This window comes from Scyliorhinus canicula, chromosome 4 (genome assembly GCF_902713615.1).
Source record: "Scyliorhinus canicula chromosome 4, sScyCan1.1, whole genome shotgun sequence".
NCBI classification, from domain to species: Eukaryota; Metazoa; Chordata; class Chondrichthyes; order Carcharhiniformes; family Scyliorhinidae; genus Scyliorhinus; species Scyliorhinus canicula.
In genome coordinates this window covers 117,813,650-117,828,360 of record NC_052149.1, presented here as the reverse complement: position 1 = coordinate 117,828,360, position 14,711 = coordinate 117,813,650, and the positions used below count along the sequence as shown (strand labels likewise).

Genomic DNA, 14,711 nt, shown 5'->3' with positions numbered 1-14,711 from the left:
CCCTGATTCATATCTACAACCTTTCTTAAATAGTGGGGCCACATTAGCTGTTCGCCAATACTCTGGCACCTCTCCTGTGGACAGAGAGGAATTAAAAATTTGCATCAGAGCCCCTGCAATCTTCTCCCTCGCCTCCCACAGCACCTTGAGACGAGATTCATCTGGACCTGGAAATTTGTTCATTTTCAAACCAGCCAACACCTCTAATACCTTGTCACTCCCTCCGACAATTTGCTCACGTCATAGTTTCTCTCCCTAAGTTCCAGATCTACCTCCTCATTCTCTTGGGTACTTTCTGTACTTCATTAATGCCTCCATTTATCACTGGAAATCTGGAATTAAAAGTCTAGTGATGACCATGAAACCATTGTCGATTTTTGTAAAAGAACCCATCTGATTCACTAATGTCCTTTAGGGAAAGAAATCTTTCATCCTTCCCTGGTCTGGCCTACATGTGACTCCAGACCCACAGCAGTGTACTCTTAAATGCCTTCAGGATGGGCAATAAATGCTGACCCAACCAGTGATGAACACATCTCATGAACAAATTTTTAAAGAACACAGTTCTTGCACACATGCTGGTCCCGGGGATTGGAAACATTCCTGAATTCCCACATGGAACAAGAGGACCAAACCCCGGCTTTGAGCTCTCCTGACATGACTAAACCCTTTAAATTTAAAACTTTTGAAGACAAAGTCCCTGCCCTTGCGAAAACAATGACTTACAATTGAATCTAGTTTGAAAAATACTCAACAGGACTTACTCATCAGTCAGCTGCGTTCTTTGTAAACTCCTGTGTCCCCTCACACTCTTTGAGGACAGGCAGGTCTTGATTTCAGACCCTGTTACTTTGCTTTTTGCTTGCGTTGAGTTTATTATTCCTTGATCATTGACATGCAGGATTAAATTATCTTCAGTGATGTGCAGGTTGGGTTGCAAGCACTCATTGGACAAACCTAGATAGATCACTCCTTGGCTCCCTTACGACATAATGGCTCATTGCCTGTCTTCTGTAGTGATTGCATTCTTCCATTTTATCTCTGTTCAGGAATTTATGAAAAACTTCCTTATTCAGAGTGGTAAGAATGGGAATGTACTACCATGAGGAATATTGAGACAAATAGCACAGGTGAATGTTTCAGTACCATCTTTTTCAGCAATGTACAGGTTGGAAATGAAATTCCTGAATTATTCCATTTCACCTCCATAATTTTCTTTCCCTTCTCTCTCTCCCTCCTCAATTCCCTGAGCAGTGTATTTTTATTAATTTGTGGGATGTGGATGCTGCTGGCTGGGCCCGCATTTAGGTTTTGGGTTTAGATTTAGATTTATTGTAAAGTGTACCAAGGTACTGTGAAAAGTATCGTTCTACGTACAGTCCAGTCAGATCGTACCACACATGAAAAACATAGAACATAGTGTCTTGCTAGATGGCGTTAATGAACAATATTATTTCTTACAATAATCGACAATGATTTCATAGTTATCATCAGATTTTTATTGAATTCAAATATCATAAGACCATAGACATAGGAGCCGAATTAGGCCATTCACCCCACTGAGTCTGCTCCGCCATTCAATCATGGCAGATATTTTTCTCATCCCCATTCTCCTGTCTTTTCCCCATAACCCCTGATCCCCTTATTAATCAAGACCTATCTATCTCTGTCTTAAAGACACTCAGTAATTTGGCCTCCAGAGTTCCACAGATTCACCACCCTCTGGCTGATTGTCCCTTTAGCCTGAGATTGTGCCCTCTAGTTCTATTTTTTTCTTCTAGTGGAAACATCCTCTCCACAACTACTGTATTCAGGCCTCGTAGTATCCTGTGAGTCTCAATAAGATTCTCCTTCATCCTTTTAAACTCCAACAAGTACAGACCCAGAATCCTCAACCGTACCTCATGACAAGCTCTTCATTTCAGGGATCATTCTTGTGGACCTCCTCTGGACCCTTTCCATCACATCCTTCTTTGCATACGGAGCCCAAAACTGCACACAAATGGGGTCTGACCAGAACCTTATACAGCCTCAGAAGTACATCCCTGCTCTTGTGTTCGAGCCCTCTCGACATGAATGCAAACATTGCATTTGCCTTCCTAATTGCCGACTGAACTTGCACGTTATCCTGAAGAGAATTTTGAACAAGGACTCCCCATTTAGAAAATAGTCTGTGCCCCCATTCTTCCTACCAAAGTGCATAACCTCACACTTTTCCACATTGTATTCCATCTGCCACTTCTTTGCACACTCTCCTAGCCCTTCTCCAAGTCCTTCTGCAGCCCCCCTGCTTCCTTAATACTATTTGTCTCTCTACATATCTTTGGATCACCTGCAAACTTAGCTACAGTACCTTCTGTTCCTTCTTCCAAAGTGCTAATGTTTATTTCGCCATCTACCATGGTTGGATTTCAACCCGGGGCCCCAGAGATTACTAGTCCAGTGACAATGCAATATACCACAGCCTCTGCACCCCCACCGCCCCCTATAAGGAGCACTGACAACTGCTAGTACTTAATTTCTTCACATTTACACTGAAATAGATTTGTGCATATGCCCTATAAGTGGATGGGAGCATCACAGGTAGTTCAAGTCCTGATCTCAGGCTATACTTTCCCACCCTATTACCAATATTTTCCGACCCTTCTTGCCGGCTAGACCTTCCGGTCCTACCGATGGCGACCCCCACAGCACATTCCTAGCCGGCGGAGCGTGCAGGGCACGCAAAACCCGACAGATTTCAGCAGGACCGGACGATACCACCAATGGCGGGTTGGTTCTGCCGTCGGAAAATTTGTCGCGGGGGGGGCTGGGAAATCCCACGCAATGTCTTGTATGCTCCTTCTCCATTATACTATGTGCATATACTCTCCCTCTATCGCTCTTTCCTCACTCTTCCCTCATTTTCTTCTTCTCTCCTCTCCCCTAATTTTCTCTTCTTAGAACTGATTGCCAAATAGTATTCAAGAGTAACCTTGGCTGATTTTATTCTCCATGCCACCCCCCACAGCCTCTAGAGTCTAATTCAGAACAAGATTCTTCTGAAGCTGAACCACTATCCCAGATCGGGGATCAAGAAGTTCTAATTTTTAATGCGTATTGCATTTGGAATCTGTACATAAAATAAATGTTTCTCCTATATTGTCAACAGAATTAGGTTTACAAAAAGCTATTTTGGCTGCAGTTCCAACCATATATTAAGCATGCGTTTATTGTAAGTGGTGTTGACTGGAGCATGCTGACATAATCTTGCTTTTAATATAATTAGTATTGTCCTTGCCAAGCACATTTAAAATATTGCAATTGGTTTCTAGGCAGCGTTGCCTAGAATGAGCAGCATCAGAGTGGAATTGATGAAGGGATGTTGCTGTGGGAAGATGAGATTTTTACCAATGGGGTGCAGATTCACAGACAAAAAGAGCAGGTTGTTGGCTTTCCTTGGGAAATGGAGAGGGAACAAAATAACAAAATTTTTACCTAAAAAGAGGTAAAATAACCGAGAAGCACTAATGTTTCTAAATTGAAATTTTGGGGCTCAGTTCAAAAAAAAAGTTATGATGGGTGTCTCTACATTCTAAAGGCCAATAGCAATGAAATTATTACCCACACGACTGTGAAGGAAAGTATAAATTATATGACGACAAAAAATGCTCTATTATTTGGCAGGTTATTCTTGGCACCTCTGTAATGAGAGAAATTACCAGCCTGTTTGAAGTGGCAGGTTTAATTTCCGGTTAAATTGTATTTGTTCAAGTCTCTGCTTCTTGCTACCTGTCCAGGGACAGTTGCATAGCCCCTAACTCTGCATATTACAGTGCTCAACTTTGGAAAAGGTCATCACCAGTCATCATTTGCAGTCTTCAAGAATAGGTGATCATTTGTGACCAGTCATGTTAAATTCTGCTTGGGTCCAAGATCGCAAGCAGGCTTCTTGGACATTTATAGAGATGCGTACTGCAGGTTGAGCGGATGTGACATTATGAATGGGAAATCCCACAATGCTCCTGGGCAATGCACTGTTCCGAATGCACACTGCAAATGCACAGTTCCCAACGTTCCACACATGCGCAGTTCCCAATGTGCACCGCACCTGTGCAGTATATTCCAAAATTTGTTAGCATTCATGTCAAGAGGGCTAGAATACAAGAGCAGGCTTATAACTTATGAGGCCGTATAAGGCTCTGGTCAGACCCCATGTGGAGTATTGTGAACTGTTTTGGGCCTCGTATCTTAGGAAGGATGTGCTGGCCTTGGAAAGGGTTCAGAGGAGGTTCACAAGAATGATCCCTGGAATTAAGAGCTTGTCATATGAGGAACGGTTGAGGACTCTGGGTCTGCACTCGACTCTTATGCATTTTGAATAAGGGATTCTCAACCTGTAAAAAACAATAAATTGTTTGTACTACACCCATTGCTCACAAGCTTTACTACACCACGGGTGCTCACAAGCTGTAGTCCTGTTATGTTGTCCTGGAACTTGTTGAATAAAAATATATTACATTTCTTTTTATAGAGATTGCAAACTCCAGTGCTCAAGACATTCTCTAGGAACAGCTAACTCCCCTGTTCTAGCTGCTCCCATCTATGGAGAGTGACTAAAACATGATCATATTTTAAATAATGTTTTATCAGCCCAATCAATGAACTTTGATATTCTGATAGTCTCAATTTTAGATGGTACAATTTATTCCAAATGGATTGCGAGAAATAACTTGCCTTGCATCCATTTCATGTGTGGAAACGGAGTGTGGAAACCACGTTTCCCTCCAATGCATCGTGTCCTCACCTGTACCTTTTGAAGGTAGTTGACAAGTTGAGGCCCCATCTTTCCCCTGGACAATTGACTGGGTGATCTTGCAAATCTTTCAATGACTATGTTGATACTTTTAGTGGAGAGCAGTGAACAATGGCAGGTTGTGAACGCTGCTTTGTAACTGACTCAGTGGGAGATACAAAATTGTCCCAGGGTGATTCTTACAATTCTTGGCCTCCAAGTACTCTACGGCGAATGCTTCATTGAGCAACCTGAAGTGTAGTTCATGTCAGCAAGTGCTTTTGCAAGTAATTCCTGGCATAGATTTGATAAATGAGCCTGTCTGTGTCTGCTGTTTGGTTTATTGTCATATTCTAATTATTTTAGAGAATATATATATGCCCAGTCATGTAGTGAGGCTGCAATAAAAGCAGTCTTTGTGTTGACTGTCTGTTTCTACCACAGCACTGTGCTTGTATGAATGTCAAAGTTGACTTTAAACACGTGTTTGTTGCAGAGCCACCTGGAGAACGTTCGCCACGGCGGAGGAGTATTTCGGGTCCAGGATCGTCTGAGAAAGCGAATGGAATGGAGGACTCTACATCTCCATTCAAGGTGGTGTATTCTCTAATTAATAACATTAAACTGTTACTTCTAATTCTTATTTATTTTATTTTTCTTCCCATTATGCAGAATATTGCATGTCATGATTTTAATTGGCACCTCATCGTTAAAGCTTTAAAAAACTATCTGTTGTGAATTGTGTGATATTGCAGTAACACCACCAGCATGTAAACCTGTTCATATTTTAATTCAATGTTAGAAACATTCCTGCTCCCTCATCTCCAAGAAGGCTGCTGCTTTATTTGACAAGGCTGACATTAGCTAACCTGAAGACAGGATGGGCAGATTCTTGATTGGCCAACTCATGAAATCATTCGCTAATTGTATAACTATAAAGGGCTAAAATCATGTTGGGTAAGCACTCAAAAGTGCCTGAAACTGACGATTCTCAAAATGTGCCATTGATCAAGAATTGAATTAACATGAATCAAGCAGTAATATCATTAGACATGGGCTCACTTTTGAACTTCCATAGGGAGTCCCTTCTCTTGGTTTGTTCCTTGGAAAAGCATAGAATGGAACTGACAAGTCAGCAAAATTATAATCAGGTGATTATTTAGGAACTAATTTTGAAATGGAAATAAGAAATACTGATATTGGACAGCACAAAAACATAACATCAATGTCTATTGTCTTGCCAGGCACATTACAGTTATGCTACATTTTGATGTAAGGCAAGAACTAGTTAACTATTAATTATTTAATTGTCCTTCGGAGGCATTATTTTCAAACATACATATATTTCATGAAATCACTGTCAGTCCTTCACAATTCCTTGCTTGAGTTTCAACTTTTTCCTTTACTGGAAACCAAACTTCTGGTTACAAGTCATTGAATGAAGTGGGCAATTTCATTTCTGTCTTAGAAATTGCACACTTGGATTTGAGTTGAAAATTTATAATTTCTAGGCATACAGCTTACTCAAGCTAAGCAGTTCAAAACGAGCAGTGCTGTTGGGCACTATAGAATCACTACAGGGCAGGAGGAGACCATTCGGTCCATTGAGTCTGCACTGACCCTCCAAAGGTACATATTGTATTGTCTTCAGAAAGGAGTCAGACAAGCTTAAGTGTGACTTGGCAGACCCAATTGATGGACTATTTTTCCATTGGAGCGACCAAATTCCTCACTCATTTTGAAGCTGCAAAACTCTTTTATTTGATGTATGACGCATCGCAGTAAGGGATTGGTGGTGTCCGTTCCCACCGCATGGGTGATGGCCAGGACTGTCCAATAGCTTTTGCCTCCAGGACGTTAATGGCTGCTGAACGCAATTATGCCCGTATAGAAAAAGAAGATTCGCCGGTTGTAATCAGAGTTAAACACTCCCACCAATACGTTTATGGCTGCCATTTTTTGTCATATCTTATAAACTGCTGCTTGGCCTCTTTTGCGAGAATAAAGCGGTACCACCAATTGTGTCAACCCGGATCCAGAAGTGGGCTCTGCTATTGGCTTTGAACATCATCCAGTCACGTCGATCGCGAATATCGATGTACTAGGTTGACTTCCATTGCTGGTTATCTTGGTGGATCTTCCCATGGCCAACAAAATATCGTGGCAGTCCTCAACTTCATGGACACCTTGCCAGTGACAGCTACTTGCACCCATGATTGGACGCGGTATGAACTACTCTGAGCAAAGGTGCGACATTTGGTTTCATCCGGTGGACCACGGCGACAGCTTCTGAGTTGAAGGCTTTTTCAACCAAGATGCTGGAATTAACTGTCGAAGACAGTGTCCTCCTGTGGGGCACAACAGTTGTCGTACCTGCAAAAGGCCAACCCTTAGTTTTGAAAGACCTTCATGCTGCTCACCCGCTATTTCCAAAATGAAAATACTGGCTAGGAGTTATGTCTGGTGGCCTGGCATGGATGCAGGCATTGAGCTGGTGGCCCTGCTCGGTCCTGTGTATCAGGCCCATCAGAAACTTACGGCAGCAGCGCTTGTGCACCCATGGGAATAGCCCGGATGTCACAGGGCTCACATTCACGGTGACATGCATATATATATATGCATGTCGGTCTCATTTTCCTGCATGTACCCTATTAATGCCCTCATCTGAGTCCACTACAGCAGGACCCATCTGCATCCTCATCCTCAGGAAACTAGCACACACACTATCTTTTCCACTGGCCAAGCTGCAGCCGGCTAATGTCCAGGGATTCACCAGATCTAATTCTGCCTCTATACCACCACCTGAAGTACAAGCAGTACCAATATCTGAGCTGGTAGCTGTGAGCGTCAGATCAATAATGATTCTTCTTCATCAGGAGTGTGCGATTGCTTTCACCCTTCCATCGTGAGACTGCACTGGCTGGCCAGGCAGCAACTCTTGGGTATCTGAAAGCATAAATGCGAAAGGTGAATGTTGGCATGAGGGAAGAGGCTTTTCGTTTATTTGTTTGTAATGTGAGCATCATTGGCAAGGCCACCATTTATTGGCCATCCCTAATTGCTCTTAAGAAGATTGTAGTGCGTAGCTTTCTTCAACTGCTGCATATGCAACCACAATGCAGTCAGGGAGGGTGTGCAATGATTCTGACTCCAAGTCAGTTTGCTGTGTGACTTGGAAAGTATCTTGCAAGTGGTAATGTTTCCACATGCCCGTTGCCCTTGATCTTCTAGGTGGGAGAGGTTATAGGTTTGGAAGGTGGTGTCAAAGGAGACTATGGGAAGTTTCCTTAAATGTATACACTGTTGCCACCATGTGCTAATGGTGGAGGGAGTGAGTGGTTAAGATGCTGGTTGGGGGGAAGCACGGTGGCGCAGTGGGTTAGCCCTGCTGCCTCACAGCGCCGAGGTCCCAGGTTCGATCCCAGCTCTGGGTCACTTTCCGTGTGGAGTTTGCGCATTCTCCCCGTGTTTGCGTGGGTTTTGCCCCCACAACCCAAAGATGTGCAGGGTAGGTGGATTGACCACGCTAAATTGCCCTTTAATTCGAAAAAATGAATTGGGTACTCTAAATTTTTTTTAAAAGATGCTGGATAGGGTGCCAGTCAAGCTTGCTGCTTTGCCCTGGATGGTGTTGAGCTTTTTGAGTGTTATTATTTGGCTTGTTCAGTTAAGTTTCTGGTCAATGTTAACCTTTGGGATATTGATGATGGGGGTAATTCAGCAGCGGTGATGTCATTGAACATGAAGGGAGATGGTTAGATTCTCTATTGGAGATGGTCATTGCTTGGCACTTGGGTGAATGTTATTTGCTACTTACAGCCCAACACTGAATGTTGTCCAGCTCTTGTTTCATATGGACAATGACTGCTTCGGTGTCTGAGGAGTTGCTCTGGTACTGAACATTTTGCAATCATCAACAAACTCCCAACTTCTGACCTTATAATGGAACGTATTTCCTTGTTGAAGCAAATGAAAATGAGACCCTGAGGAACTTCTGCAGTAATATCCTGGGACTGAGATGATTTGTCTCTAGCAGCCACACCCATCTTCCTTTGTGTTAGGTATGACCTCAGTCAGTGGAGAATTTCCCCCTTGATTCCCCAACTTCAGTTTTGTCAGGACTTCTTGATGTCACATTCAGTCAAACGCTGCCTTGATGTCAAGGGCAATCACTCTTACCTCATCTCCGGAATTCAGCTTTTTAGCCTTCTATTGCCTTGAACTCTAGCAGAACCTAAACTGGGTACCAGTATGGAGGTTTTTGCTGAGTTACTGCCTCTTGATAACACTGTTGATGACACCTTTCATCACTTTTCTGTTGACTGAGATTGATGGAACAGTTTGGCTAAGGGCATGGCTAGTTCTGAAGTGGAGGTCTTCATTTTTCAGCTGGGGTGCTGTCAATAGCGCATAGGCTTTGCTGTATCCATTGCTTTGAGGCATTGCTGTCATGTAGAGTGCATTGAATTGGCCGAAGACTGTCATTATATTGCTGAGGACCTCGGGGAAGGCCAAGGTAGATGAACTGCTCAGCATTACTGTCTGAAGTTGGTTGCAAATATTTCTGCCTGCGTGTGCACTTCAGTATTGCTGAGGTGGGCACCTTTATGGAGCCTATTCCACTTCATTGATTTCCACCACTATTCACAACTGAATGTGGCAGGACTGATGAACTTTGATCTTATCCATTGGTTATGGGAATGCTTAGCTCTTTCTTTTGCTTCTTCTGCATGCTGCTTCCACTCTTTTTCAAGTATGTAGTCCTGCATTGTAGCTTCACCAGATTCGCATCTCATTTTTAGGTATTCTGGGTGTTGCTCCTGTTCAGTTCTCCGAAACTTTTTACAAGTAGAGTGAAGGATTTGCAGGCCATGAAGTTAAAAGTTGTGGGCGAATATAATTCTGCTGCTGCTAATAGCCCACAGTGCTTCATGAATGCCCAGTTTTGAGTTGCTTGATTGTTCTGAGTCTATCCCGCTTATCAAGACCGTGCCACGCAATATACTGGAGGGTGTCCTCAGTGTGAAGACCAGACGCCGTCTCAAAACAAGGACTGTGCAGTGATTACTCCTAACAATACTGTAATGGACAGATGCATCCTGAAATGGCCGACGGATGAGGATGATGTGAAGGAGATCTTTTTTACTTTGTTTGTTCTCTCACCACATGCTGCAGGCCCAGTCTGACAGATATGCCCTTCCACTGGGTTTGCAGAACGAAGTGCATGGTGATGCCATATATAACTTCACACCAAAATGTGGGATGTCAGTGAAGTGGGATTTGAAAATGGAACAACCTGGATGCCACCAGTGATGCCAGTTATAATGGCCTTGGTCACTGCTGGCTCAATAATTTGTGCCACTATCTCCTCCTGTCTCAGAAGCTGAAAATCTGCTTGTCTCCTGCCAGTTGTCTGCTGCCCCTCCGGTTTTCTGACACCTTGTTCTCCAAGAGAGAGGGGAAATGTTAACTGGGCATGTTGCAATACACAGCAGTGATCACCAGTTCATTAAACTGATTATGGCAATGCAACCAGATCCTCAGGGCTACATTCCTTGAATTGACTTGCATGTTATCTATTTCATTCCCTTTCCATCTGAGGCCTTCCCAGCCCCTATCGGAAATACCACGGCTGGAATTCTCCACCAGCGTGATCCTCCGCTTTGTTGGCAGCGCATTCACGCCAACAGATTACCCGACGGCGTGGGCTGGCCACAATGGGAAACCCCATTGGCTAGCTGCTGGGAGGGAGGATACCGTTGCCGGCGGGGGCACGCCGCACCGCACCAGAAAACAGGTCTGGCGGGTTGGAGAATCCCGCCCATATCTTTCCTCCTTTCCATCTCCTGTGTCTCATGACTGCAGTGGAAAACCTGGAAACCTTCCCGCTGGTATTCCGTTGCATTACTTTCTTCCATGTGAGGTATGTTTTTGGAGACAATCCCTCTGTTACAGGCAGAATGCATCTTTAAGAGGTCCAGGTTCCCTTTAAGAAGTGCAGGCTGGCTTCAAGCTCGTAAGAACATAAGAAATATAAGAGTAGGACCAGGCCATGTAGCCAATCACATTCTACCATTCAGTATGATTGTGGCTGATCTTGGGTTTCAACTCCTCTTCTCTGCCTTTCCCTGATTTTACCTGAGAGACCAAAACTCTGTATATCTCAATCTTAAACATATTCAATGATGGCACATCCACAGCCCTCTGGGGCATAGATTTCCAAAGATTCACAACTCTTTGAGTAAAGAAATTTCTCTGCATCTCAGTCCTGAAAGATCATCCCTGTTGTTAGCCATTCACTGAACCTGTCTACATTGCTTTGCAGTCTCCTTGTTTCCTCTTTACAGCTTGCATTTGACAGCAAATGTTGGTACATTACTCTCTGTCTCTTCATATAAGTCATTAATATAGATTATAAATAGTTGAGGTCCCAGCACTAATTGCAGCAGCACTCCACTAGTCACAGCCCACTAACTTGATAGCTCCCCATTTATTCCTACTCTCTGCTTCCGGTCCATTAACCAATCTTCTATACTTGCTAATATATCACTCCCAATTCCATTAGCCCCTTTGCTTGTGGATTAACCTTTTATGTGGCCCTTATTGTATGCCTTTTGGAAATCCATCCACTAGATTTTCTGATATAAAAGCAAATTACTGCGGATGCTGGAATCTGAAACTGAAACAGAAAATGCCGGCAAGTCTCAGTGGGTCAGAGAGCACAGAGAGAGAACAGAACTAACGTTTTGAGTCTGGACCTCTGACAAAGAGTTACCCAGACTTATCGTTACCTCTGTTCTCTCTCCACAGATGTTGTCAGACCACTGAGATTTTCCAGCATTTTCTGCTTTTGTTGCACTAAAATGTCTGGTTCTTCTTTGTCTTCTCTGCTGGTACATCATCAAAAAACAAATACATTTTTCCAACTGAATTTTTTTTTTCTAAACCATGTTGTACTTTTCTAAGTGTATTGTTAAGACTTCCTTCATAGAGTCCTGCATTTCCCCAATGACAGATGTTAGGCTAACTGGCCAATAGTACCCTGTTTTCTCTCTTCCTGCTTTCTTGAAAAGCGGTGTTACCTTTGCCAACTTCCAATCTGATGGGACCGTTCTTGGATCTAAGGAATTTTGGTCAATCATTGCCTTTGCATCCGCTATCTCTGCAGCTACCTCTTTTAGAACACAAGAGTGTAGGCCATCAGGTCCTGAGGATTTGTTGTATTTTAGTCCTTAGGTTTCTCCAATACTGTTTCTCTCCTGATGTTGAATGACTTAATTTCCTCACTGTCTTAATTCCCTAGGCTAACCTCTATATCTGGTATGTAAGTTGTGTCTTCTACAGTGAAGACAGACACAATATTTGCTCAGTGTCACTCATTGTCATTTCCTCATTCTTCATGATAATTTGATCAATGTTTCCATGAGCTCCTCTTAATTTTTACGTACCTATAAAAGCTCTTACAATCTGGTTTTATATTCCTGGCAAATTTGCACTCATTCTATTTTTTCTATTTTTATCAACTTTTTGGTGCTCCCTTGCTGATTTCTAAAACACTCCCAATCCTCAAACTTATTACTGTTCTTAGCAACATTATAAGCTTCCTCTCTTATTCATCCTTAAGCTCCTTAGTACCAGGAGGCCTTGTGATTCAATGGGTAGTGTCCTTGTCTCTCCACATGATCCAGGTTTGAGTCCCACTCCAGGACTTGATCGGCAAGAAAGATGTGTTTACAATACAGCCAAACAGGTGGTGGAGCCACACCACCATCGCCCTCAGCTGTTCGTTCGCCTGCGGCTTCCTCATCTGCGCCCGGTCAACCTCCAGGGGCCAGTTGAAGGCCCCATTGCATCAACTTCTCCAGCATCTTGGCTACATATGAGCCAGTGTCTGCTTTCTTGATGCCTTCAGGCATCCCCACAAATCCAAGGTTTTGTCTCCAGGAGCGATTCTCCAGATCCTCCACCTTCTCCTTCAGCCACTTCTGGAATTGCTGTATCATTAAGATCTCGGTCGCCAACGAGGTACTCTGCTCCTCGTGCCCTCCCACCTCTCCCGTGTGCCTTCACCACTTAATAATAATAATAATAATTTCCGAATAGCCTGGCCTTGGGTCTCCAGCCGATCGATTCCTGCTTTTAGTGGTACCGCTTCCTTGGTTTGGTCCTCCTAGACTTCCATCCTCTGCTGGCTGAATGTCTCATTCAAGAAATCCACCAGCAGCTCCGTTGACCACAGGGCAGGCAGGGCTGATCCTTTACCCTCCGCCATTTTTACCTGTGGCGCACAAAGATTTTCTTGCTCCAACTGCTCCTTCTTCTCAACCTACTTCTGGTCTGTGGATCCATCCACCAGCACCACCAGTGGAGTTTAACTTTCCTCAGTCACCTATGCACCTTCTTTCACCAAAATATCCATCCAGCAAATGGGGGAAAGGGACCAAAAATGCCGCCTTGTGCAGGAGTTGCCAAATGTGCAACCACTCACTCCATGGCCAACATCGGAAGTCCGTGCGGTGGTCACTCTTGCCGGTACTGTCATGGACTGATGTGTCTGTGGCAGGCAGGTTGGTGAGGATGAGGTCAAGTATGCTTTTCCCACTTGTTAGTTCCCTCACCACCTGTCGCAGTCCCAGTCCAACATCTTTGTCCTTTAGCATCCAACCAGTTTGGTCTGTGGTGGTACTACCGAGCAACTCTTGGTGATCGGCGTTGAACTCCACTGGTGGTGCTGGTGGATGGATCCACGGACCAGAATTGGGTTGAGAAGAAGGGAGCAGTTGGAGCAAGAAAATCTTTGTGCGCCGCAGGTAAAAATGGCGGAGGGTAAAGGGTCAGCCCTGCCTGCCCTGTGGCCAGCGGAGCAGCTGGTGGACTTCTTGAATGAGACGTTCAGCCAGCAGAGGATGGAAGTCTAGGAGGACCAAACCATCCAGAGTAAATTCTGCACCCTTGCCACCTTCAGTGTTTTCTCCAGGTGGTGTTCAACATGAAGGAGTACTAATTCAACTGTGGGGGAGGGGGCGTGGCAGTATGTGGTAATCAGCAGGAGGTGTCCTTGCCATGTTTGACTTGGTGTCATGAGAGTTCATGGGGTCTTGAGTTGATGTTGAGGACTCCCTCCTGACTGTATACCACTGTGCCACCGCCTCCTCTGCTGGGTGATAATGATGATGGTGTCTGGGACATTATCTGTAAGGTATGATTTCATGAATGTGACTATCAGACTGTTGCTTGACTAGTTTGTGAGACAGCACTCTCAATTTTAGCTCATGATACTTTAACATTTAATCACTTTAGTGATGGAGAACAATTAAGTAGCTGTAAATTAATTATTTTCTGGATTTTTAGAACTATTCTTTTATAATTTATGAGAAGTCAAATAATTCAGCCATGTTTAAGACCAGAATTTAAGTTTATTGTTTTGTTTAGATTCAAACCAGTCATTTAATAAAGTTGAAAATTTGCAGGGCTATGGCGAAAATCAAGGGGAGGGGGAGTGGGAGTGGGATTAGCTTAGTTGCTCTTGCAGAGAGCCAGCATGGACACGACGAACATGAGGGCTCTTTCTATGCTGTAACCATTTTGGGTCTGTGATTGTATAAAATCCTTCTTTGAACATTGTGGTGAATTCTGGCTGTGAGGAATGTACCCATTACAGTCAATTAGCCTTGGCAGTCTCTGTTATACAAGTGAGTTTAAACTAATTTCGGAGGAAAGTATGAATTAGGACAGGAAGCCATCAAGTGTAGAGACTGGGGATGAACATGGTACCAAGGTCAGGCTGGCTAAGAGGAAGGGTAGGCTGGGGGAGGTCGAACTCAGTGGGCCTGGAAGTCTGGAATGTATCTGCTTCAATGCACAGAGTATAACAGGTAAGAGCGATGAACCTAAAGCATTGATTCACGTGCGGAACTTGGATGTGGTTGCTTTAATG

The 14,711-nt window shown here is 43.8% G+C and overlaps 1 protein-coding gene across 19 annotated transcripts in view; it reads left to right on the top strand.

Annotated features, from left to right (window-relative positions):
- rasal2 (RAS protein activator like 2) overlaps positions 1-14,711 on the top strand; it is a 551,722-nt gene that overhangs the window by 342,286 nt on the left and 194,725 nt on the right. For all 19 annotated transcript variants that reach the window (XM_038795091.1, XM_038795089.1, XM_038795092.1 and 16 more), the window contains one exon: positions 5,271-5,368. In XM_038795091.1, the coding sequence (XP_038651019.1) occupies positions 5,271-5,368 (98 nt within the window). The remainder of the gene's footprint in view (positions 1-5,270; positions 5,369-14,711) is intronic.